At 40.5% G+C, this 26,151-nt stretch overlaps 1 protein-coding gene across 4 annotated transcripts in view; it reads left to right on the top strand.

The window, feature by feature from the left end:
• The window catches only part of SUCO (SUN domain containing ossification factor), a 48,133-nt gene that overhangs the window by 17,961 nt on the left and 4,021 nt on the right, over positions 1-26,151 (top strand). The window contains exons 3-20 of one of the 4 annotated variants that reach the window (XM_075422419.1): positions 2,511-2,612; positions 3,953-4,098; positions 7,421-7,561; positions 7,739-7,901; positions 9,793-9,913; positions 10,137-10,261; positions 10,747-10,814; positions 11,448-11,555; positions 12,727-12,832; positions 14,726-14,746; positions 14,982-15,037; positions 16,055-16,146; positions 16,883-16,948; positions 20,390-20,464; positions 20,890-20,983; positions 21,707-22,873; positions 23,763-23,850; positions 24,610-24,714. In XM_075422419.1, the coding sequence (XP_075278534.1) occupies positions 2,511-2,612; positions 3,953-4,098; positions 7,421-7,561; positions 7,739-7,901; positions 9,793-9,913; positions 10,137-10,261; positions 10,747-10,814; positions 11,448-11,555; positions 12,727-12,832; positions 14,726-14,746; positions 14,982-15,037; positions 16,055-16,146; positions 16,883-16,948; positions 20,390-20,464; positions 20,890-20,983; positions 21,707-22,873; positions 23,763-23,850; positions 24,610-24,714 (2,844 nt within the window). Of the gene's footprint in view, positions 1-2,510; positions 2,613-3,952; positions 4,099-7,420; positions 7,562-7,738; positions 7,902-9,792; positions 9,914-10,136; positions 10,262-10,746; positions 10,815-11,447; positions 11,556-12,726; positions 12,833-14,725; positions 14,747-14,981; positions 15,038-16,054; positions 16,147-16,882; positions 16,949-20,389; positions 20,465-20,886; positions 20,984-21,706; positions 22,874-23,762; positions 23,851-24,609; positions 24,715-26,151 lie in introns of all 4 variants that reach the window. The other 3 variants (XM_075422418.1, XM_075422421.1, XM_075422420.1) reach the window with 3 other exon arrangements.

Here is a 26,151-nt window from a genome sequence, read left to right as displayed (position 1 = left end):
TGTAAAAGTCCGTCACGTGGACGCCTACATCCCTAAGAGTCGGGCCACTGAGGAACATCAAAACAACCACCAGGTAGATCAGGCTGCTAAGATTGAAGTGGCTCAGGTGGATCCGGACTGGCAACATAAGGGTGAACTCTTTATAGCTTGGTGGACCCATGACACTTCGGGCCACCAAGGAAGAGACGCGACATACCGACTGGCTCATGACCGAGGGGTGGACTTGACCATGGACACCATCGCACAGGTTGTCCATGAATGTGAAACATGCGCTGCAATCAAGCAAGCCAAGTGGGTAAAGCCTCAGTGGTATGGAGGACGATGGCTAAAATATAAATATGGGGAGGCTTGGCAGATTGACTACATCACACTGCCACAAACCTGCCAAGGCAAGCGCTATGTGCTCACAATGGTGGAGGCCACCACCGGATGGCTGGAAACCTACCCTGTGCCCCATGCCACCGCCCGGAATACCATCCTGGGCCTGGAAAAACAAATCCTGTGGCAACACCCCCGAAAGAATTGAGTCAGACAACGGGACTCACTTTTATAACAGCCTCATAGACACCTGGGCCAAAGAACACGGTATCGAGTGGGTGTATCACATCCCCTACCACGCACCAGCCTTGGGAAAGATCGAACGGTACAATGGGCTGCTAAAAACCACTTTGAGAGCAATGAGGGGTGGGACTTTCAAAAACTGGGATACTCATTTAGCAAAGGCCACCTGGTTGGTTAACACCAGGGGATCCACCAACCGGGCTGGTCCTGCCCAGTCAAAACCTCAGCGCCCCATAGAAGGGGATAAAGTCCCTGTAGTGCACATGCGGAACATGTTAGGGAAGACGGTTTGGGTTAGTCCTGCCTCGGGCAAAGGCAAGCCCGTCCGCGGCATTGCTTTTGCTCAAGGACCTGGGTGTACCTGGTGGGTAATGCGGAAGGATGGGGAAGTCTGATGTGTACCTCATGGGGATTTGATTTTGGGTGAGAACAGTCAATGAATAAATTGTATAAAGTTAATTGTTAAATAACCCTGTCACTGTCTGTTATCACTGTTATAATTGTTATATGTTGTATCAGTAGTATCATAGTAAGAATCATCCAGATTAAAGAAGGATGGACTTTTTGATGAAAACCTAACAGAGCACAGCGATGATGGAACTGGACCTGGTTTTCAACAACTGGCACCCAGCAACTTCATCAAGATCAACATCTCCTGGAGACTGTGGGCACGGGCCGCACCAGATACATCAGCTGTGAGCTCCGGATGCAGCAAGTGACTGCCCATCACCACACATCACCTCTCCTGCCGCAGAAGACCGTTACAACAGATGGAGCCTGAAGTCATGCATTAAATGAACTCAACGGACACTTTAGAGTGATGATCCATAGACTAAGGGAATGATATCTGGAGACAGGAGAAGTGGTGGTGATCAACTGGACAATGGGGGGCCTGGGCATGAGGTAGATGGTATGGAATAAGGGGTGGATAATGTCCTGGGTTCGGCCAGGACAGGGTTAATTTTCACCGGACTCCAGGAAGGGACACAGCCGGGTGGGCTGACCCCACCTGGCCAAACAGAGCCGGGCATTCCATACCATGTGCCGTCATGCTGGGTTCTGGTGGGGGGGAGTGGGGTGGCGGGAACTCATGGCTAGGGAGCGTGCAGCAGCGGTCGTGGAGGGCGGCACTCTGGGTTGTGCGGTTTGTGTTGTGTTTTCTCCTTATCGGTATCGTTGTTGCTGCTGTTCCCTCTGTTTGCTGTTCTGTTAAACTGCCCTTATCCCGACCCACCAGTTTTTGTCTGGTTCTTTCCATTCTCCTCCACACCCCGGGGTTGGGGGGGGTGGCCACGTGGTGCTTTTGTTGCCGGCCGCAGCTAAACTATAACAGAGGGGCAAGTAAATTCTTTTTAGTTTTACAGTCTGACTTTAAACCTTTTTTTTTTTTTCTCAAGTGTTGTTCTCTTTTACTTTGAGAATTCGGTGCACCTTATTATAAATGTTTTGCTGTCAAAGAGAAAGTTGCTTGAAAAGGTTACAGCAGACCTGTGAAATTATTCTAGTTCTGCTCATAAGACTGATGCAGCTGAAATGTGGCAAGTGTTTATTTTTTAATGATTGTCTGCTGCAAGATATCGTAGGTTTTTCTTTTTTTTTTTTCCTGCTGTTTTGGCCAGCCAGGAGGGAGGATTTGCCAACATGGGAAGTCATAGCAGAATGATGAACTTCCCTTAGCACACAAACTGAACGATTTAAGACGATGCCAGCATGGTCTTTGCTGCGAAGTTTTAACTGAATTGTTTTAACTTACTGTAGTCTTTTTATAGATGAGATTTTAAGCATACGTGGGCAGTGGCTCGGAAGATTCATGTAGCTTAACTTCTTATTGATACTTTGGTGGTTGTAGAGGTAGTATTATTCAGTCGGTAGCAAAGGTAACTCCTCTTACTAGAACAGAAGGCCTGCAGTACTGCATACTTACTGTTTTTTTACCTTTAATGTACTAGGGGGAAGAGGCTGGTTCCATACGGGAGTCTGAGCGTGCAGACTCAAGTACACGGAGTTACTCTACGGAAGAGCTACTTGATGACTTCACAAAAACTGACCAGGCAAGACTTCGATTTCATTCACTGTCTCCATACACTCCTCATATGCTTCTTGGATTTCAGTCTTTCATTGTGGTTATCTAAAGCTCGTAGTAACCACTGATCACATTTCACTTGCGCTCAGGGTTGCTGTCAGATACATGTTTCCAATAAAGGCAAAAATGTGAGCTAACAGATTTTGCATTTCACATGTGTGTAAGTAATAATAAGGGTAATTTAACATTTGTAGGTATTGACTAAATAGATTTTTCCAAGATAAATGATAATTGGAAGTTATAAGTGTGTCTGTCTCTTGATAGATAAAACACAAAAGCTTCTCACTGAGGTCTTTTATGTAGATCAGACTTGGTGATTGTTGCAGTGTGTTTTAGCTTTGATTCTGCATGGCTGCTGTCAGTCTCATTGCCCTTGGTAAAATGGAAAAAGGATTGTGTTTCAGTTGTATGTATGATTAATACCGTTAAGTCAGTGCTCGGTGTTAAATGTTATGAAGCCCACTGTTAAAGATAATTTGATGTTTATTTTTGTTTTGTAGGTTACAAGACAACATACACAGGACATACTTCTGAATATGTATTGCGTGGTTTAGATATGTAATTCTATAGTAAAACATTCCAGACCTCTGCATGTTCAGTTAGATGACTCCAATGGAGTAGTGCAGCTGTTGGCCAGAGGCTCTTGTTTAACTTGCATCAGTAGAAAATACTATTAATCTGACTTGTTTCAGTGGTTATGTACTCTTCCAGATTTAGAGAGCCTTATTTTGATTATGTTATGCAATGAAAATTGAAGACCTGGAATAAATAACACTCAAGACTACTAGACTCTCAGAAATGATAAGCAATTTATCGCTTTGTTCAGTTACAACATGGAGTAGACTTTTGGACCTCCGTTGGAGCAGTGAAATTGAAAGTCTTCCCCAAAATTAAACATAGGATGAAAACAGTAAATTTTGTTGTAATGAAGAATGCAAATAGAACCATTTATTTCAGTTGCTGAAATATTCAAGCTTATTTTCTCATGGCTGTCTCTTTATAGAAATGCATGGTCGAGGAAGCTGTAGTACATGCCTTCTCCAATTAATATTTTTACACTATTATTGCGGACTTTGAAAGAGTGCTGCAACTGTCCCAATATAGCCCTATAGCACTGAATACCACCTAGGTTTGTGAAGAAAGAAAATGTATTTCTTAACTGTCTTGCTGTGTGGTTTTCAGGTTCATTGATGACAGAAATCTGAACTACTGAACTGTTAAAATTCCATACTAGATAGATGTTATTGTGTGAGTGCTTTTCCTATTCAAGTTTTGAAGAACGTGTGTTTGTCTGTGATGTCTTCACAGACTACAGAAATGAGTGAAGCAAGCCGGCCTGAAGCCGAGACTCCACCTTCAGTAGATGTAAACAAAGCTCTGTCTAGCACAGTTGCAAGCACTGAAAATGTTTCCAGTTCACCTACCTCAGAGATACCTCCAGCCTCACAGACCCAGTAAGCGTTTTCAGTTTTACTGTTTTAGTCCTGGAGAGAATACTACTTAAATCTGATGTTGCTAAAAGGGTTACCTCTTCAGGTTTGGTAGGGATAAGGTAGATTGCTACACACGACTCTATTGCTGTACTGTGGTTTATGGTGTTAGTGCTAATGGAATATGCCATCATTTACTCAGTGTGGGGTTTGAGAGTTGTGTACTTGCATGAAGTGTCATACTGTTGCTGTTACCAGTTTCTAAGCTGCTGCACTGACAGAAAAACTCTGATGTCTTTTATGTGCTAGATGATCTGTACTGTATAAAAGCCCTCAGGTCTTTACCATGAGGATTTCTGCCCTTCACAAATGTGGTTTCACATCTGTGACAGCAAGCATCAAGGCTGCCTCAGCGATGGCCTTTGCTTTCAGTTAAGGAAGAACTTTGCAGCATTTTATTCCAGGACTTACAACAGAGCGGTCTTAAATAAGTTCTGATGTTAAGAGACTTCTGATGAAATGGCAAATTGTAGTGTAAGTGCAATCAAGACAGTTCGTAATTCTGGTACTTAGTGTATTGCAGAGCTGCCTCTGTTGCAGGCAGTCTGCAGAAGTTGATGTGCTTAATTTTGATTCCCATCTTTTGTGGAATGCTGTGCTATGAAATGTGAACTGTGGTATGGAAATTCATGTGTATGTACTTCTAGGTACCTTCAGAAAATGCTCCTAGGCTTTTTAACGTGTGCAAAAGGGAATAGACTCTTTTGCTTGTCTGTTGATAAAGATGTAATATTTTGGTAGATAAAAACTCAACGCGTTAAAAATGAAGTAGACTTGCTCTTGGGTGTTTCGGGTTTTTTTTAAGAGTCCGGTTTTTGTGGTTTACCAAATTTATTTTCTTTACCATAGAAAAGGTCTGGAAATCTTGTCTGCTTACTGGTCTTGCCTAGTCTGCTAGGGCTAATGCTTAAGCACCTTTTGGTACTGCACATTGTCTTTTTAATTGCAAGTCTTCGAAAATCAACCTTCCCAAATTCACAGTTTCTAGAAAGCAAAACTGGAATGTAGTTTTAGAATGTTTCTTTTTATACCTTTTGTGGACTACTGTACTGATTTGCTTGTGTAACATGTTGTAAGTCCTGCTATTGTCAGGTCTTAGAAGGAGATTCAGGATCTTATTATCTTTTGAACATTCAGCTTGGCATCTTCTAATTGTTGAAAATACTCTTGCTGTCATAGCTGGGGAATGCTAGAGTGATGAACTCTGAAGGCTTGAACTGTGAAACAAATGAAAATGGACAACTTGTTTTGGAGCACCTGATGTATTAGTTAGTGCTTGGTGGTAGTCTTCTGACACCAGTACCATTTACAGGAGTCAAGGGTAGGAAGAGTATAGGAGATGCATGTTTATACATTATTTCAAACTTCAGTTTAATTTTAAATAGTAATAGGTGGTCTGTTTTTGTACAGATTGACTACAGCTGGTTTGGATAACTCCATAGTTAAACAAGATCTTTAGAAAGACTCAGTTGCATTTGTTATCTTGAGAGAGCGTTTTTCCTGTTTTAGGTGCTGATTCTCATCAGTGTAACAAAATCCGGCTCCCTGAGGTGTTACTGGTCTGATATTCGAGCAGGACCTTGTAGTCAAAATGTTCTGGAAGTAATTTTATTCCAAACTTTTTTTACTTTTTGCAATTAATCTTTTTTAGGACAGCACTGATTCTAGCATTTCTATCCAGACCTAATCTGGGGAAAACTTATTGAAAAATAATCTGAGCTTCTCTTCTGGCTGGAAGTAAAGGCAGCTGCCATGCAAAGTGAGCTTGGTAATGCACTTTAAAAATTCAGGCAGAGCTACTAACAAATGAAAGTACCCAAAGGAGAGGGAGCGCTATAGCTTTTAGACTCATGATACTCGCCTTCTGCCAAAATTACTGACCTGAGGCCAGTCAGGTACACCCCTGATATCAGGGTATTCTTAAGTTCATACTTACCCTGTATTTTATTCAGTTGACAATTATTTCTATTGTTGTCTATCCACTAAGATCAAGAATATGTGGAGCTTTTTAATTTTGAGTGTAGTGGTCAACCTTGCTTCAGTCATTCAGGTGTTGCATGCAGAGCTAAACTATGTGCATCTCAGATGTGTGTGTTTTGGGGTGTTCAGAGAAACTGCTTCCCGTTTGTAGCTAATAAATCCTTGTGTTCCTAGCATTTATGAGATTTTGCTACATAGCAAAAAGTCTTGAATACCTGTGAGTTTTGTGTTTGATACTGTGGGAACTTTTAGCTTATGAAAGGTACTAAAATGGGCTCCCTGGGTTTGTTGCAGCTGCTTCTGTTGATAATTGCAGCAGTCAGAGAACTGGAAAGATTCCCTTTTAAGTTGCTGATGTGCTGTTTGTGTTTTGGCAGCTCTGTATCATGATATTGGATTAACCTGGTTTGCTGCTGGCACTGAAGAAAGCTTATGTTGAATTTTAGGAGGCAGAATAAAGCTTTTACTTAGACGTGGTTTATAGCCTTCTAGATCAATATGAAAATCATGCCTGTACTGGAGAAGAGAGGACAGTCACAGAAGTTATCACCTGAAGGGTGTTATTTGTCCATCTTCTCCTCCCCACCCATTCCATCATTCCTAAAGAGCATATAAGGAGGCTTTCTTACCAGTGTTTGCCTTAGGATTTGTCTAATGTGGTGTGTTCAGCCTTTCTGGGAGAGAAGGAGGAAAGCAGTGGGCAGATTAGCTAGTTCAGGCTGTTGGTGGAGCTTGGATAATGGTCTACTGGGTTAGCTCATTTTTATTATACTAGCAAAAAAAAAAATATAGTGGAAAGGAAGTCTGGCTGGCTCTACTATCTATCTTCATGCCACCCCTTTTCTGCTCTAGTTTTAGCCAAGTTCTGTTCTGACTGCTGCCATTGACTTAAGAATGTTAGGAGCTTTTAGTGATGGACTTGGTCTTGTGTTGGATTCCTGTGTTGAAAGAGGAAATTGCTGGCAGTCAGGTAACTCTGAAGCTGTTCTTTATTTGTAGTTATGGTGGGGAAAATTATCCATTGCAGTGTTTGGTAAGATGTTAGAGGAGAGTTCTGGGAGATGAGAAGCTAGCTTTGTGTTCCTTTGCAGAGACAAACAGTCTGGCAAAGGAAATTCCGTTCTTGCATGGGTACAGCTGAGAATGCAGTTCCACAAGTATAGCATACTTCATTCTTCTTTTCTTAATTATTTCTGCCAGACTGTTGCTTTTTTAAAACTTTCAAATGTCTTTAGTTGAGTGGTTGTTTAGCAGATTTACTTGTGTTATCAGAAGGGTAAAAAGCATGTTGTTTCTTTCCCTTCAGTGCAATAGAAAATTCCCGTGCTGATATCCCTGTAGTCAGCTCTAGTGAAGCTGAGCAGTCAGAACCTGACTGTGATATTGGTGGGACACTTGAGGCTGACCCTCAGAGTGAGCCTTCCTCTCTTGTCAGTCCACCAGAAAGGTGAGTATTGAAGTAGGTTGTGAGTCTGAATAATTTAAAGGTAATTGTTCTTTTCTGTCCTGATCTTGCAACAAACATTTTGTCTGTGCTTGCTTATCTGTATATTTGTGTGTTTAATATTGCATATGGCTGGAAATGTCATCATTTCATAGGTTCTAATACTCTTAAAACTTTCAGCCTTGCAGGTCAACATATAGAGAACATATCATCTTCACATGGCAAGGGAAAGAAGACAAAATCTGAGTTTGAGTCAAAAGTTTCAGCAGCTGAAAAGGAGGCAGAGGAGCAAAAATCTGCTCTGAATGCCTCGGAGAACTTAAAAAGGGAGGTGAAAAGGGAGGTAAGCAGTACTGGTATCCGCTCGATACACACAAGAGCCTAATGTCTCCTGCTAGGTTGTCACCATTATGAAAGATGGTGAGATCCATCACTTTTTCTGATTGCCACTGTAGAAATGTACAGCCCTCACATTTTGAGCACTGTGTGCGGTTCTGATATTGCCATCTCAACAAGCGCGTGATAAACTGGGAGAAAAGGGCAGCAAGGTTGATCCACTGGCACAGAACAGTTTTTCTGAGCTAAGAGTCTTCAAATACAAGACTTGGGGAAATTATATAAAACTGTCTGGAGCAGAATCCATAAGAAATGTTTGTCATGTAGCAGATTGTTAAGCTGGGATTTCCCACGGGATACTATGGATGATGATTTTTTTTACATGGGTTTAAAAAAATAAAAAAGAGGGGGGAAGGCAGGGGGTTGCATGGTCCAGCTAAGCTTGTAGAAGAGAAGTCTGAGGGCTGAATCTTGACTGAGTCAGGAAGTTCATGAGCAGCAAGCAGACAGCTAGAGGCAATGATGACAGCTGGAGGAAATACAGAATGAGTGGTGTGTGTTTATCCTTTCCTAGGCATCTTATTTGGCCACTGTTAGTTACCTAGGTAGACAGGTCGTTTATACTTAACTGTATGACTGCTTTTATGTACTTGCTGTGAGGCACTTCCTAAAGCTTACATTTTTTAAATAAGTAAAAGATGACGAAGGCCATGGCAATAATATTTTTTGCTACTTTAGGATCCAATTTAAACTGTCACTAATAACTTAGGTAACACTTAAAACTAGGAGGTTTTTCCTGAGATCGTTGAGCAAAGTACAGTGTGCCTTAAAATAATGACGTGCAGTCAGGAGGAGTCTTCTAAAGCACTTACTATAAACAACCTGGTGTAAACCATTATTTAAAAAAAACCCACAAGATTTTCTGTATTTATGATTTAAAGACTACAATTTAAATAAATACAGCATTGGCATGATGTCATAGTTAAACAGAGCATGATTTGGAATTGTTTGCTCTGTCAGTTTTTTGACTTACCACTTTGGTCATAGTCCAAGGAGGATCACTATGCCACATAAAGTTCTGTTGCAGTGTAATCATGTGAAGAATTCTGCTGTCACTTTTGTCCAAATAATGTGTGTGTGGCTCTTTTTTTGAGGACTTTCAGCTGTAGAACTATGTGTGAAATACTTTTTGCTTTAAGTGCAGAGAAAATGTCAACATACAAAGTAGTCATACTGGAAACTACCTGTAAAATGCTGTCTACGAAGTAACCTCTACATGTGAAATGTCTAGCAAAAGCTTTTTGCATATCTGGTGGTGTGCTGGAAATGTATTTGTACAAAGGAGAAGGTAAGACTTGAAGTGGTGCAGCATATGGTTGACTTAAAAGGGTTGCTGCTTTGTCAGGCAAGTCCAAAACATTATTTCTTTGATCATTAAACATTAAATAAACCACTTTTCAGTAATTTCTCATTCTGCTGTTTTTAAGGTGTTCAAAAACTCCAGGGGACCTCTGGAATGGCCAGCATTCTTATTTGAAGGTTTCTGCTACAGGGAAACTTTTTCTCCTTAGGAGGAGGAAAAGCAAAAATCTTGAGGAAAAAGCAGATGTTTTTGGAGATAGAATTCTTATGTTTTACTTAACATGTATTAGTTTAGCCACAAAAAGTACCAGCATCTCAGTAAAAGAATCTCTGATTCTGGGTGGAAATCATCACTGTGATGCTCGTGAGCTTACCTTGGTGCTAGGCTTTTCACATGGGTTCAAATGATGTGTCAGCTGTTGACTTGATGAGACCATGCTGCTTGCTTTTTTTTTTTTTTAAAGCACTCAAGTTCATGTTTATTTTCATTGTTGGTCCTGAAAAATATTCACAATTGGTGGCTCTTTCCTTTGCAGAAAGAGTATAAGAAAACAGGAGAAATTGACCCTACGTCAGTGATAACTCCAAAGGACCCTGGAGACATTCCAACATTTGATGAATGGAAGAAGAAAGTGATGGAAGTGGAGAAAGAAAAGAGTAAGTTCAGAATTAGTTTGGTCTAATACAGAGTACTTCCATCTTGTCTCAAATTTAAATAGTGAAACTGTCGGATTGTGATATGCAGTCTGGAACTTCATTTTTCTACTCGAACTACATAATTGATAGCATTTCTTATATAAAAGTGGTGAGCAGAAGTTCACTGAAAGTGAAAATACTGTTTGTGTGGCTTGTTACAGTAGCAATATCATCTTGTTCCTAGGTCAGTCAATGCACCCTTCTGCTGTTGGTGGGCAGCATTCCACAAAGAAGGTCCAGAAAAACAGAAATAACTATGCCTCTGTAGAGTGTGGTGCCAAAATTCTGGCAGCAAATCCAGAGGCGAAGGTAAGCATTTGGTGATTATTAGTGTACATCACTTCAGTTTACCCTTATGCAAGAAGTAGTACAAAGTACACTTATTTAAAACTGAGTACCAATTTCCAAAGTAATCTTTAATTTTTGTTGTTTGGGTTTATTGTGACTTTTGATTTACAAGAATTGAACTTAAACTGTGATCTGTCCCTTGTTTTAAGAGGGATTGCTGTAGTTTACATCTCTAAGTGAATTTGGAAGGGGGAGCAGAGTTTACTCAGTACGGAAATTGAACAAAGTTGTGTTAAACAGCTTACCATAGTAAATAATCTGTGATTGCCCAAAAGTAGTATAGCACACTGTCTCCTGTATATTACGTTGCTTAGAATGTTGTGAAACTTGCTGTTAGTCTATGTAACTAACATCAAACTTATTCTGGGGGAGAGGGGGGAAAAACCCTTGGTGCTGCATGATTGTCAACCATACAATTTAAAATACTAATTCTGTCCTTTATGCAGAGCACTTCAGCTATTTTGATGGAAAACATGGACCTTTATATGCTAAATCCTTGCAGTACTAAAATCTGGTAGGTTGCTGGGATTTGCGTGTATGACAGGAGTGGTTATGGTTTTCCATCGCGGTGGGGCTGTATGTATCCCGTGGGACTGCCGTGACCTTGGTGTGTCTCTGCCTGACGTGTGTGTAAGGAACTTTGACGGATTTAGTAGTGGACACTGTGTCCCCCATAGAAGTAAGCTTAAGGGGAATGACTTTAGTATTTGTAGGTTTTGCTTGGTTATAACCTTGCAGAAGAGAAAGCAGTGAGTGTTCAAGTAAAGATGTTTAGTTCTTTCTCCAGCTGTCATGTAATTGTAGGACACATGATTGGCACTTAGCGTGTACTAACTGGTATTTCAGGTGTGGTTTAAATGGTGTTTGCTGTCCTTATTTTTTAGTGCTGTGACTTTTTGCCTTTGAGTACAAGACGGGTGAAGCTTTTGTAGCTGCAGGTGCTATCTAGAGTTACTAAACTAGATATGCAGGTAAATGTCACTAGTGATTTTGAAGGGAGCAACGAGTGATCCCTGCTTCTTGTACAACATTTTTGTAGTGTTCTTTTATACCCAGTGAAGGATGCAGTAACAAGGTGAAGGACTGAGGATTGTAACTGTAAAAGGAAAAGTGTTTTTTTAAAAGTAATTTCCTTTTCATCTTCAAGGTTTGTTATCGAGCTCTGTGAACCAGTCCAAGTAAAGCAGCTTGACATTGCAAATCATGAATTATTCTCTTCCACTCCTAAAGACTTTCTGGTGTCTATTAGTGACAGGTACGTTATCAAAACCTGCCCTTCTGAATGAGAAATGAAATAATTATTAGATGGATGACTTCATAAAACACGGTCTGTGTATTCCTGTTAATTGTGCAAAGTGTAGTTCATTGGAAAAGCCCATGGACTTTCTTGTGTGCGTTATCAGTTACTAGCATTTTTTTTTCCATGGAAAGTCAACTGTGAAGTCCTAGAAGACATGGTTTGTGTTCTTTCCATGCTTCCTGTATTTTTTTTATTTGCCACCAAAACGAAAAGGAAAAATTAATTGAAAAATAGCAGTGAAGCCGTAGAAGTTTTATTGTAGCTGGGGAGAGGATGACAGATCATAAAAAGATCATGCCTTAACAGAATGCCACTGGGGTTGTAGGCTGTCTCTTCCCTTGTCATTGAGACCATTTTCACGTGGCTTAAGCTGTCTTCAGTGCTGAATGCTGCCTGTCCCCGTCATGCGTCCCGTTCTCCTCCCCTCCCCCCCCAAAAAAAAACCCCCAAATAAAACAAATTATGTTAAAAAATAAAGTAGTAGTACACTATTGTGGAATTGGAAGGGGTAAGAATACTACTGGTTGGCTGAATGGCTGGTTAAAGGGTGGCTTTATCGTGTTTTAGGCAATGTTGTACCCCTACTGCTTTCCTGGAGTGAGCAGATTGTTCTGGTATGTGAAAGAGGAGACATTCACACAGTGCATCAAAAAAACTCACTTTCTTTTCAGTGCTTAAAGCATGTAGATTCTGATTTTCAACACTTGGTCTGTTGCCTAGTTCTAACTCTGCTTTGCTCACAGTTTTTTGCTGCTTGCTTACAATAATATTTACAACCTATCACTCATGTGTCATCTTCAGTGTTCATCCGAGGCGACTTTTCTCAGTTCCAGAAACTCTGCTGTAGGCTAGCTGAATTTCAGTAATTGGATCAGTTACAGGGTTTCGCCCTTCAGGGGCTTGCACACTGTTTTAAGTGTGTGAAGAGGTACTGCTGAGGTTTAGTGTTCGGACTAGCCTTATCTTGTAACTCTTCTTTCCATTAAAAATACATTGCCACTATCTTGCAACTGAAAAAAAAGTTATTTATTTTTTCTGTGAAAAGGCATTTTGAGAAACTTCAGCAAATGTCTGTAAACCACAAGTTCTTGCGTTTCATTAGCTGTCTTCGTTGTTTTTTTTCTAGGTATCCAACAAACAAATGGATTAAATTAGGTACTTTCCATGCTAGAGATGAGAGAAATGTCCAAAGCTTTCCTCTGGATGAACAGATGTATGCAAAATATGTTAAGGTAACTTAACCCTGTAAAAGCATCCATGCTTCTCAGGAAAGGAAAGGTTTGCTGCATTTACCCTGTGCAACAGAGCATCCAGAGAAACATGTTATCAAAGCGTGCTTTACCATTAATTGCACTAGTTTCGTTAGTGGCCCTCGTGTGATTTGCCACGTACTAAACCCTTTCCACACAATTGGGAGTAGGTTACTTTGCTCAGGGTGGTGACTGAGAGGTTGTTGGGAAGCACCTATTACCTTGTGTCCAAATACATAGTTAGTTGCTATCTGAATAAAGAAAGATCCAGACAGCGTTCTGTTCTATTTGACTTAATCAACTGTCTCCTGACTGTGAGATTAAAAGTATCAACCTGTTGTGTCCCTTGGCTGTGTCTGCTTTTTGTATATATACACACACACTCTCTCCCTGGAGCATAGATCAGAATATGCATATTCTTGATACTTTGGTGCTGTATTCTGCTGTACAGCTTTAAGTGAATCTGAAAGAGAAACCATTGGAATTCTGATTCTCATCAATAGAGTTGAAGTGCAGTTTTGCTGTTACTCAATCCTAACTGCGACTTGTGCAAATTATTTAGGATTACTGCTACTGGAGCACTTGCCATGATCTCTGTGCCTTCAAAATAACTTGCAGCAAGCTGTCTTTACTCAGGAGACTCAGAGAGTAAAACTCCATAAATAATGTAGTACTTGGACTGGGATAAAAGATTTTGTGAAAATATTGGGACGTAGTGGAAGTTTAAAATACAGACTTCTAGATCCTCTTCAGTGATGTGTTATCTTCCAATTATGGTGCCTTCAAAAAAGAAAAATTTGGTTTGTGCTACTGAATTACAATTTGTGCTTTCATGAGGAAGTAGCTATGAATGATAGTTATCTAACCTCTCTGCCCAGAAATTCTGCGTGAGTCAAAGGATAAAGGTTTCATTTATTTTTAATTCTGCTTTCTGGCTGAACTAATGCCTTAAGGTAGCTGGAATCTTGCTTGTCACTGAAGTTGCGGAATTGATAGACGCTTCAGCACTTAATCCCTTGGAGGATACAGTGTTCTGCCTTGAATAATGTAGTATGGTAAAACTTTCAAAGGGTTGTTCTTGCGATGTTTTTACTTTATTATCACAAAAAGTAAGCAAGTTCCAAGTGTACCTAGTCTACAGAAGAAGAGTCCAAAAAATTTTTCAAAAAGTGATTTCTGAAGTGGCGTCATGAACTTGTATCAAAAATAACGGAAAATTTTTTTAGAGTGCTTTTAGGGGAGTAGTTGTCTTGATCTCACTTGCAAATTAGTACAGTCCCTCATTGGTAGTGTCTATGCAGTGGTTTAATAAATGCATTCTACACTTGCAAATTAGTTTAGATTAAATAAATATCAGTGTGCAGTCAAGTTCTCACTAGAAGTACACTGACTGAAGCTTCTAAATGTATCTTCAGATGCTCTCTACATTTTCTTCCAGTGGTACTTGTCTAAATCAAAGTATGTTATACTGCACTTGCGGCAGCAGGGCATAAAGTGCATGCTACGGAGGGTTTTTTCCCTTTTTCAGTCACTTTCTGTAATCTGCTCTAAGGGGAAAAAACACACTTAAATTTAACACACTTCAGTATTCTGTCTGCAGTCATGCTGCCTAGAAAAATTGAATGATTTGTTAAGTTCATTAATAAAAGGCTTGTTGCATGTTACCTTCTGTCTGCAATGTGCGAAGGCTAAATGAAATCTTGCTACCTAAGGCAGATGAAGTAGTATGGCAACTTTATCCTTCATAACTTGTCTTCTTAGGCATTTATAGTACTGAATTAAAAACAACAGGAATCTGTAGTTGCCTGTGGCATGTGTTCAGCCTTTGTACTGACATCCTTTTTTTTTTTTTTCTTTTCCTTTCTCTTGCTTCAGATGTTCATCAAGTACATAAAGGTTAGCAACCTCTTCTTTTGAAATGATGAATGTGTGGGGCTTGGGGTGTTCTCTGCTGCTGCTCAGCACTTTAATGCATGGCAAGAACAAATCTTTCAGAGTCTTTTCTGTTGTGGGAAATCTACGAATCCCTTGAGTAAACAAAACTTGCAGTTTCAAGGTTGGATGTATGTTAAATGAACTGTGCACTCTGTGGGCCTTTGGAGTTTTATTTTAAGTACCTTTTATTCTTTAGGTGGAGTTGATATCGCACTTTGGATCAGAACATTTTTGTCCTTTAAGTCTTATAAGGTAATATCCCAAGTGTTTTGCTTTGCCTTTCTGCCTTCTTCCAGCGAGGGTTAGTGTGTTTTGATAATAGTTGGGCAGCAAATTCTAGTTTTCAGTTTATGGAAGTTATTTGGAAATACTGTGAATTGTAGCCTAAACTACCTGCTGCGTAGCATGCTTCACATCTATGTAAAGAAGGCTTGAATCTTTTGATTTGGTTCTCCAGTATGTAAGGAATAGCGTGTATTTGCAGGGGGGTGTTAGGAAACAGGAGCATGAGCAGCCTTACAGGAGGATATGAGCATTTCAAGGCTGACCAAGCAAAACAAGGAACAAGTGGGTGAACTAAAAAGAGTAGGTGTTGTGAGTGCTTTTGAGAAGCTGCTGTGTTGCATAGCACCCCAGGTACATGTGGTTAGTAATGCTTGGAACATCTAAATGAGAACAACTGCGTGTGTAGTTCAGAGAATAATCAGCCTCTGTACTGCTCCTGAAAAACAGTTTCAATTCTCCTGCCAAAGCTAGGTCAGGGTTTGAACCTGGGAACTCTGGTTTTGTAAGCCAAACCATATTTTCAGTTGAAGAGACTGCTTTATATTGGATGGATTTTATTTTGGCAGAGCAGGTCAAAGAATATAGCATGCAAAGTGAGGTAGTCATGAATAGATACTCCTGAAGTTAGTCAAAGATGGAGTGGAAGAGGAGGTGGTAGAACTCATGGAGGGCTTAAGACAAGGAAGTCTAGGTACGAGCTCAATTTAAAAAGGAGGAAAAGTCTCATTGGAAGTACTAGAATTAAAACCAGCATTATGTTTGGTGCAGCACTTGAAAGCATGCAGTGGACTTTGTAGATACAGGTGTGAGAAAATAAGCATAGCTGCTGCTTGATCTTGGTTAAGTGAAGGCAATTATTACTTATCTAATTATTAGCTACATATTACAAAATGTTAATATTGCTTATCTAATGGTCAATTATGTCACGTAATCACATTATTAATAGACTGATATGAGGTTTTTATTTTAAAACTTTGTTTATAGGGTATTTGGTACTAGCATGGTGGAAGAGTATGAAGAAATAGCTGATTCTCAGTATCAGTCTGAACGACAAGAACTCTTTGATGAAGATTATGGTAAGCAAATAATTTCTGCATTTTTAGCCCTTCAGACATGTCTTGTGCTAGTCTGACTCGTCATTTCCTGCGTATGCTAAAAGATTTGATTGCTAGATTTACTCTTAGTCCTGTTGACAGTATTTCAGCGTTTCTAGGCTTACCCAATAATCCTTGTAAACAATGAGTTGTAACTATTTGGAGGGTTGCTTTAAAATGCTAGTAATGAGTCTGTTTCGCTTGGCAGGCTAGGCAATAATACTTTTATGTGTAATGGATAACTAAAAGAATCAAAGCAGCTCACATGAAACAGCTTTATTCTTAGTGTCCATAGCCCATTTTCTGAGATTATTTGTGTGATCAATGCTGCAAGCAATTGGAAAGGTGCTTCTTTTGGCTTGCAGACTTTGTGTTTAAGTAAAAAAATGCAAAAATGCCTACCTCCAGCTTTCATGAGGAGGAAGGGGAGGAACCCTATATGAAGCTCAATGAACTGTTTACTCCATCTGTGTCATGAATACTGGGAAAGCTGAAGCTTGAACCCTGAATCTCCTTGGGTTTCTGTTCTTTGGATTTCTCATTGCTTGGAGCTTGATATTTCAGTATGTAATCTCTGACCTTCAACTCTATTTCTGTTGTTGTATTTTCACACTGTCAAACTGACATAGTTGAATAACATGTTAAATCTTGAGATTTATTTTCTTTGCCCGTGGCACATTTAATTTTGGTAGTTATAAGTGGTGTTCTTTATACGTAGATTATCTATTGGATTACAATACAGGGGAAGAAAAATCTTCAAAAAATCTCCTTGGTTCTGCTACAAGTGAGTATAATTTATTAGAACCGTTATTGCTGTACTGAAACAAAATGAGCTACTGAAAAGTGGAATGACATTTTGTCCTGCAATAGCTATGACTTTCTTATTTTTCTGTTGAAACAACATGTTGTGATTCCTGTTTAATTGCATAGGAATAAATAGTAACAATTCAAGGTTGGGGTATCATTCTTAAAGTGTTCTGAAAATAGAATTTTCCAAATTTGTTTTCTGCAGATTTTGCTTTCTGTAATATTAATACAAATGTTACTTAGGGCTAGAAATAACCAGTACTAAAGTGCTGTAGAACCATAATTATTCGAAACTTGGAAATCTGTGAATTAAGGTGGTGTATTTAGAGGAGGCAATATAAAGATTTACTGTGTACAACTTGAAAATAAGGGATGGAGAACACTGTTTCCATGAAGGCTTTATGTAAATCTTGTAGCTTCTGTGCTCTTCAGAAGAACTGTATATTTTTTGAGAGAACTAATGATTCTTGACTGTCTCCTGTCACTTTTCCATTGGAAAACCTCCAGATGTGGGGCTTGTTTGGCAAAGAATACTTGAATATTCAGTTTTAATGGAGTTCTTAACTGCTGAATTATTTAGGATAGTATCAGCTGTCATGCAAGTTCTTCTAAACAGTTCTTACACAGTACCACTCCTCCTTCTGTCCCAGTTAGTGAAGATTTGTTACGGTAGTGTAAATTTGCACTCAAAGTGAATGCTGTTTGGGCTCAGGCTTTCCTTTCATCCCATAGTGGATCAAAGCTGCAGAGTTCTTTGCTACCGTTTCCTAGAATGTGGTTGTCACTTAAGAACAAAAAGGTCATGGCTAGGAGTATTGCACAGCTTAGCGCAGTTTTTGGAGGGGAAATAGTGGAAAATGCAGTTTATTTCTAAATGTTAGCCTCTCACAGATTAGAGAAAGCAGTACATTCTTCTCTGGCACTGTGAATCTGTTATCTGTGACTTGCAAAGTTTCCGTCTTCAAGCTGTCTTAATGAGGCGTATTCACATGTTCTGTCTGCAGCGTTGCAGGGTTTTTTTGTTCACTGTCTGAAAAATGCAGTGACTTTTCTATTGTTTTTCTTTTAGAGTACTAAAGGTATGATGAAAAGATTTGCAACACCTGTTACTGATAGTGCATTTAGAAAGACAGCTGAGCACTGAAACATTGCAGTGATCGTTATTTAGCTCTGGCTGGTGGATCTTGTTATTGAGACCTGTCATCTCTGGCAGGGTAGTCACTGTTTCTTTTTTGAAGGAATACAGTGTTTGTGAGTGGTTTTTAGTGGTGGGTTTTTTGTATGTGCATGCCTGGACAGACGTGATGGCCTTCCGTTTTACAATGTTTGTCTTAGACTGATACACAGTGAGGAAGAGGGACGTCTGAGGTAGAGATAGTGAGCTTCTTGGACATTTGATCTTGTAAGAAGTATTTTGCAGTCTTCTGCTAGTCTAACCTGTTAGGGTAGATCCTTGTTCTTCCTGTCATTCTCCTAGACTGGTAGGCTTCTGTACAAACTCTTAATTATCTCTTTCTGCTTCTCTATCAATAATAAGAAACCATTCATACCTCAAGTTTAACGTCTTTTGTTTATCATGGCTTCTCAAGGAATACAGCCCCAGACATGGTAGTTCAGGAATGTGTTTTCTGACGTGTTTTGGAGGAAAGGCAGAACCAAGGTTCTGAACGGAGCTTCCTGGAGTCTTAAGAAATTTGTCATTACTACTAAAATGCCTCTCTAACTTATCCATGGGACATACAGTACAGAGGAGTGTTGGTGGGTAGGAGAGAAATGGGCAAAACTGGGCAAACTTTCGCATGTTTACAATAAGGTTCTCTTTCCCAGTTCCTTGTCTTCTAAATAAGCCTGGCAGTGTTTGGTTTTTTCAGTATCATCATTATCAAGACCAAAGAGTTAGCTGTATCTAATGTCTGTGCTGATAAAGAGCAGGCCCTCTTTGCATTTAGTTCTGTGAATTCTGGGGGGAAAAAAACTGTTCTACTTCACAGATCCTTAAAAAATACATATCTAAGCCAGATCTGTGGATATTTGTTATTGTTTTCATCCAGTTGCCTTGACTGATCTAGACTACTTTCAAGTAACAGATTGCAAAGCATAGATTTTCTTCCTCAAATGTTAGAATACTTGGAATTGTTATGTTGCAGCAGTATCAGAGCCAAAAGCAAGATTCGGGATTAAGGAGGGAGATGGGATGCAAAATGACAGAGTCCAGCTTAGTTTGAACAAATCTGTAGGTCGTGGAATCACAGAATGGTTTGTGTTGGAAGAGACCTCATAGATAATCCAGTTCCAACCCCCCTGCCCCCAGCAAGGGCAGCTTCCGCCAGACCAGGTTGCTCAAAGCCCTGTCCAGCCTGGCCTTGAACACTGCCAGGGAGGGGGCAGCCACAGCTTCTCTGGGCAGCCTGTGCCAAGGCCTCACCACCCTCATAGTAAAGAATCTCTTTCTTATATCTACTCTAAATCCACCAACTTATAGTTTAAAGCTATTCCCCCTTGTCCTGTCACTCCATGCTCTTATAAAAAGCCCTTCTCCAGGTCTCTTGCAGGCCCCTTCAGGTACTGGAAGGCTGCTTAGAAGGTGTTCCCGGAGCCTTCTCTTCTCCAGACTGAACAGCCCCAGCTCTCCCAGCCTTTCCTCACAGCAGAGGTGCTCCAGCCCTCAGATCATTTTTGTGGCCTCCTCTGGCCCCGCTCCAACAGGTCCATGTCTGTCCTGTGCTGAGGGCTCCAGAGCTGGATACAGGACTGCCGATGGGGTCTCACCAGATCGGAGCAGAGGGACAGAATCCTGTCCATTGCACTGCTGCCCTTGCTGATGGGGATGCAGCCCAGGGTACAGTTGGCCTTCTGGGCTGCCAGCGCACGTTGCCGGGTCACGTTGAGCTTAGTTTTCTGTGTCCTGCTGTGGACGTCCTGTGTTCAAAGGCAGAATTCTGTCTTGCTCATTTAGCAAATGATAATTCTTGACTCTCTGCTTCAGTGCTGTTATGACAAATGATCCAGCCCGCCTTTGTTAGAGCTCCTCCGTTTGAGTGTTCAAGCTCTAAATTTCTGGCATGAGACCTACCTCAGTGGTTCGCACACTCAAGTTGTCAGAAAATGCCATGCTTAAATATTCTGTCTGTCTTACTTTACTTGGTTTCAGTGGACTGGTGACCAGTGAGTACTTCTGACTAGTGGTAGCAGCTGTAGCTGGTAAAGGCTAGAGGTGGGTTTTCAGATGTCGGTTTCTGACTTCTAAATGTGTCCTTTAAGAGCAACAGATGCATCCAGTGTAATAGAATGACTGGGTTTTTTTATGTCCTTAGGCTGTGATTTGTTTCAAGCAAATGTTACAAAATAGCAGATTGCTCAGTGGTGGTGAGCTCTGGGCCTTCTGAGTATGTCCTCTTTGAGCTGTTTTCTCTTTTAGATGCTATCCTAAGTATGATGAATATTGCTGCTAATATGCTCGGAGCCAAAACTGAAGAGTCACCTGAAGCTGAAGGTATTTTTTGGTTTAGATGAAACAAATTCTGGAAAGTTTAATTTCTTTTTACTTTACAATTTTTTGTGAGGGGTTGGTTTAAATGACTTTTTTTCACCTTTTATGGCATACCTGATTAGTGCTGTAGAATTCTTACCCTAGTGACTCTGAAATGCGGAACAAAGATGCTGAATTTGCTGAGAAAGGAACAGATACAAAGATAACATACATGTTTGTTCAGCTGTATTTGGAGATCTTTACTCTCTGTATTACATCATATGCATAAACTGTCAGTAGCACTTTCATTCACGTAACTTTGAATGTCATCTGCGGTTAATTTGGTAGTGCAGTTCATAATCTAAAAATAAATCCCCTAACCCCCCAAATTCATTGAAAACAGTGATGGGTTTTGAGTTTTGTTCAAATTTTCCTCCTTTCTGCAGCAGGGAACAAAACTGTGTCTGAAAATGTCACTGCCACCCCTGCAACTTCAACAGCTGCACCAAGACTGCCTGAACCAACTCCTGTTCCTTCACCAGAGTAAGTGATTAGTGCTGGGGGTTTTTGAGCGTGTTTCTAGCAGAGACTAACATGCATCAGTCTGGAATCTTTTGCAGTAGAATGCTTGGGTATGGCACACCACCTTAAGTGAAAAGGCAGGTTATTTGGTGAAATGTGTAGTATGGTAGCGTACTAACCAGGGAAATTTGTAGCTTTGGTTGCTGTTTATAGCTGTTTCCATTATGATATGTTTTAACACTTGACTTAAATATCAAAATATATCACTAACTTTCTCAATTGTTTGGAATTTATTTGGCTACTTGGAGCTGAGACTAGCTCTTAAACGTTACAACATGACTTGTGCTGTGTTCAGTGGTTTCATGGTTTCCTAGCGCTCTGATTGTTGAGAGACTGAGGAAGGTCAGTGGGAAGGTTGTGATTCTTGTATTTGCATTTGAAGACTGCAGCAGAAGAATAAGGTGCATGCTATGTGAGAGCTTAGTGATAGTCAAACTGGTGACCTTTTTCAGGGGTGAGGGAAGGGGCAATATGTGACTGAGAAAGCTTGCTGTTTCAGAAGCAAAAGTTGAAATAACTTGATTGCAAATCGGGATTGAAAAGCACCAGAGAAAATACAAAACTTACAGAATTTCTGACTGTAAGCTTCACTGATTTTCTAGAAGATCCTGCTTTTGCAGTTCTTCCAGAGCAGGCGTGTGAAACTGTTGAAGTAATAGCCTATCTTTACCTCTTTTGTTGTAGACTTGTTACTACAGATATTCCACAGATAGATAAAGAGCAATCAATTGTGGATCTGACAAAAGAAAGTCCTATTGTTCAGCTAGTACAAGAGTATGAAGACGATACAAGCCAGTCAACAGTAACCTTGCTGCCCAGTGATGATCAGGAGGACGATGCATCGGCATGGTTTGAACTTGAGACAGAAAAGTACTGCTATGACATGGCAACAGTATGTTGTATTTCCACCTTTTCAGAATATGTATTCAAATGGTGTTCAGTTGCAGTAGCCATGCATCGGCAGCGTAGTAAAACTGAAGGCAGACAAGGGCAAAGTTATCCTGCCGATGTTCAGCAGCCACCGGTGGTTGTGACCGAATCTATACATACATCAATAGATGAGCCTCTGCCTGAGCAATTAGACAGCAAAGTTGAGAGACCATCTGGATCTACTGTTGCAGTTGACTTCAGCAGTGTGGTCCATGAGGAGATCATTAACGAGACCACAGATTCAATTGAACTGGAGCCAAGCCATCCTCAGACTGTTTCTCAGTCCCTTCTGTTAGAAGTTACTTCTGAAGTTAAGCCATTGCCAACAACAGGCGTGGTGTTGGAGCCCGCAAAAGAAGATGCAGGCCAGGTAGCACCAAGGGTCACTCCCCAGGTGGATGTAGCCGAGAGCAGTGCAGAAACAGAAAAGGCTGAGAGCTCTATTGCAGAAGAAAACCCTGTGGTTTCTGAGCCCATTATGGCCACTGAGGTAAAGGAGATGAGCACAAGAGAGACTGTTGCTATCCCAGTGATTTCAAAGCCTACAGAGACTGTTCTGCAGCCTGAATATACAGTGGGCGTATTAGCCGGTGATGCCGGAGAAGGAAAGGAAAGCACTCTGGAAGTGCAGAAACCTGTTTTGCCTCCTGTTGAGTCTTCTGTATCTCCTGAAACAAAGGAGGATGATCAGACAACTGAAGAAGCCTTAATGGCGATTCCGGTCTTGGGGGGACAGCAGAGAACAGCTACAGACTTCTATGCTGAATTGCAGAATTCAACAGATCTAGGCTATGCTAACGGAAATCTTGTGCATGGATCTAATCAAAAGGAGTCCGTCTTCATGCGCCTTAATAATCGCATAAAAGCCCTAGAAGTAAACATGTCTCTTAGCAGCCGTTACTTAGAAGAACTTAGTCAAAGGTGAGTCTGAGGAAGACTGGTAAGAATCTACTGTATGTAAATATGATTTTATCCAACTATACAAAGGAACATCTGGAAAGTAAAGTGGAAGCAGAGTATAATGTAAATAACATCATAAAGCTCTATGGAAAATTGAGAAGAGTAGCTAATGCTGGGTAGCTACCAGAGACCTAGATGTCTGCGAGTGCCAGTGGTTCCCCTTCTGTATTTTCAGGTACAATCACATTTATTTTGTTTTGAGAAATATTGATGTGGGTTTTTAAAATGATCAGGAGTTGCCAGGATGTGAGCGCGAAGCCTGTCCGTAATCCTTTCAACAAAGAGGCGTATCTTCCTGTTGCTGTTAAACTGGATGACGCAGACCTGCAGTGCCTTCTGTACTGAATTGGTTGTTTCCACTTAAACTGTGTTATCTGTAATAACTCTTGTTGAAGAAAGGAGCATGGAGAGGGACCTCAGACTTTTCTGTGAGTTGTGTATGTAAATTAATGTTTATGCGTGCTCCTTAGCCATTCGAGAATCTGGAAATGGTACCCACTTCAGAACTGGTTTCAAGGAAGGGGCTCTCTATTATACTCTGTTGTGTTTCTCTTGGCAGTCAGTGTTCTGTGGAGAATTCTCCATAGTGAATTCTGGTCAACTGGTGCTAAGCTCTAAGGTGTTGAAACAGATTTGACTTTAACCTTGGGAAAAAAACCACAAAAAAACAAGGAAGAGACAGATTCCTGTTTTGTGTTTGAAACTTAAAAGGAAATAACACATGACTTTTAAATAAAATGTCTTCGGACAGAGAGAAACTTTCCTCTTGCATAGTGGTGTTTCCTAAAGACAAATTTAGTGCTGGAAGTTTTATGAACTAGTGTTTCAACCTTTACACTCTTTGTTTTAGGTACCGGAAGCAAATGGAGGAAATGCAGAAGGCCTTCAATAAAACAATAATAAAACTTCAGAACACCTCAAGAATAGCAGAAGAGCAGGTATGGTTTGTTGGAGTACTTAGGTGTTTTCCTGCTTAGGAGAGTTGACTTTTAAGAGTTGCAAGGAGGTGCAGAAACTATCTTTCAGCTGAAGATTTTTATTAACTGCCTGTCTGCCTTATAAAAGCATCCATTCTATGCTTCCCAGTTTTTTCTCTGTAATATAGTTTTTAGACATGTTCCTGGTTGTGTTAAAGTAAAGCCATTTCCAGCTCTGTATTCTCATTTTGTATTTGAAACAAAATCAGTTGTTAACTGGTAATGGCTCTTTCAGGAGATGATAGCTGCAAAGGACTTGTTCCTGGCTGGCTTGGGCTCCTGCCATTAAGTGGCTGGCTCCCTGATCCCAGAACAGAAGCTGTGCATCAGCCCTTAGGCTTCAGCTTTGCCTGGTCATCTGCACATGTATTCCGTAACATGACAGTGCTCAGCTTCCTGGCAGGCATTGCGTGCAGCTGGCTACTGAATCGGCCTTTAGTGGAGATAGCAGAAGTTGCTGTAATGAGGCGCACTTAGCATAATGTTACAAAACATTATCTGATAAGGAAAAATATTGATGTTTCTAAGTGTGTGTGTGTGATTAATGCTGCTTAAGCAGTCTTATATGAAAGTTGTGTTGAAAACAATGCCGAATAGGTCACATGGCTGCAAAATGCCTGGCCGTGTCAGATGGAGCGCTAACTCGGTACGTGTGGGAGTGGGAATGTATGGTAGTGGGACCCGACAACTCAATAGCGTGGCCATGGCTCTTTAATACAGGATCAGCGGCAAACGGAAGCAATCCAGCTGTTACAAGCACAGCTCACCAACATGACGCAGCTAGTTTCCAATCTGTCAACAACTGTGGCGGAACTAAAACGTGAGGTAATTATAATACAGCAATATGACACGAGAACTCAGAGGAAACAGATGCATCAACATATCTCAGTTTGAAGAGGCCTGGAGTCTTTAAATGAAGCTTTTCAGTTGAGAAGTTGTCTGTAGTGTTGCTTTCAGCCTACTTTGGCAGCTGGGCAAGGGAGGGGAGGAAAGTTTGGGTAGCTGGAGTGATCTTGTGCACAACAAGATTGGTAATATATTCTACTACAGACCTACTAGACTCAGAGTTGTAGTCTGAGCTAATGATAAAGATAAAACTTACTTAGAATAACTTAGCATCTCAGCCTTCCTGTAGTGCATTGGAATGGATACTGTTCTGTGAAACTATTCTTAATGAAATTAGAAGACTAACCACTGACTTTTAAAAGGCAATAACAGGATTTGTTGCACATATAGAATGTTTGTTGTGTTGGAGGGAATGGTAAAGTTCATGCTTCAAGATCTTTTCTGTCACTTGCTGTATTTTATAACCAGTTGTACTGAGTGGCTTCAGTAGAATGGGATGGTTTGCAGCGTCCACCACTTACATTGTGTACTTCAGTATTCACAGACTCTTGCCATAGGAGGTTTAGTGTGCAGGAAGTGTACTGGCTACTGTTAAAGTGGGCTGTGATAAGACGAGCGTGTGGAGGGTTGCACTCTCAGCTGCTGAATGGGGGGCTTACGTGGCTGAGACACCCTTTGCCTTTCCCCTCTGGCTGTTGCGATCTTCCAAGATTTGGGGAGTCTTGGCAACAATGTTAGGAGCATGTTCTCTCAGATGTTTGTTCTCCAGCCTGGGATGTCGAGCACTGCCGTAAATGACCTTTTCTGTGCATGTTGGTGGCTGGCTAAGTTCCTGTTTGTGAGTGCTGTGGTTTTAACCAGGATTTGGCAGTGGTGATCATCAGGGTATGTTAGATGAGTACCCTGGAATTTGAGTATGTGGTTTTCCCTGAACTCGGCTCTGGTCACCTGAGTCTGTTAGTTTGAGACATTTGCTCATCACAAAATGGGATTTCATGTTCTTTGTCTTTTCCAGAGTCTTCCTATGACTTCTAAGATCTCTTAGTGTGTTTGATAGATTTTTTTTTTTTAATAGGAAAACAGTACAATTCATTTTTCTTAAACATTGTCTGTAAAATACCCTTGGATTTCAGCTTCCATGTAAGCTAGTAATATAAGCTTCTAGTAAGCTTTATCTACCAATCTTCAGGAATGAACATACTCAAAAAAATCCTTCTGCTAGGTTGTGAAATAGTAGAATATTCAGAAAGATGAAACCTGTTGAATCAAGTGAACATAATGGTATGTATTATGTGAAGTACTGCTGATGAAAAGCCATTGGGTATTAAATGTATGTCAGTTGTAAAAAAGAGAAGTTACTTTCTTAATGCACTTTCTTACAGAACGTATATTACTTTCAGATGGGTTTGAATGCTC

This window comes from Opisthocomus hoazin, chromosome 6 (assembly GCF_030867145.1).
Source record: "Opisthocomus hoazin isolate bOpiHoa1 chromosome 6, bOpiHoa1.hap1, whole genome shotgun sequence".
In the NCBI taxonomy this organism is placed as follows: domain Eukaryota; kingdom Metazoa; phylum Chordata; class Aves; order Opisthocomiformes; family Opisthocomidae; genus Opisthocomus; species Opisthocomus hoazin.
Note: the sequence above shows the minus strand (reverse complement) of the source record. Positions and strands in the feature narration are given on the sequence as shown.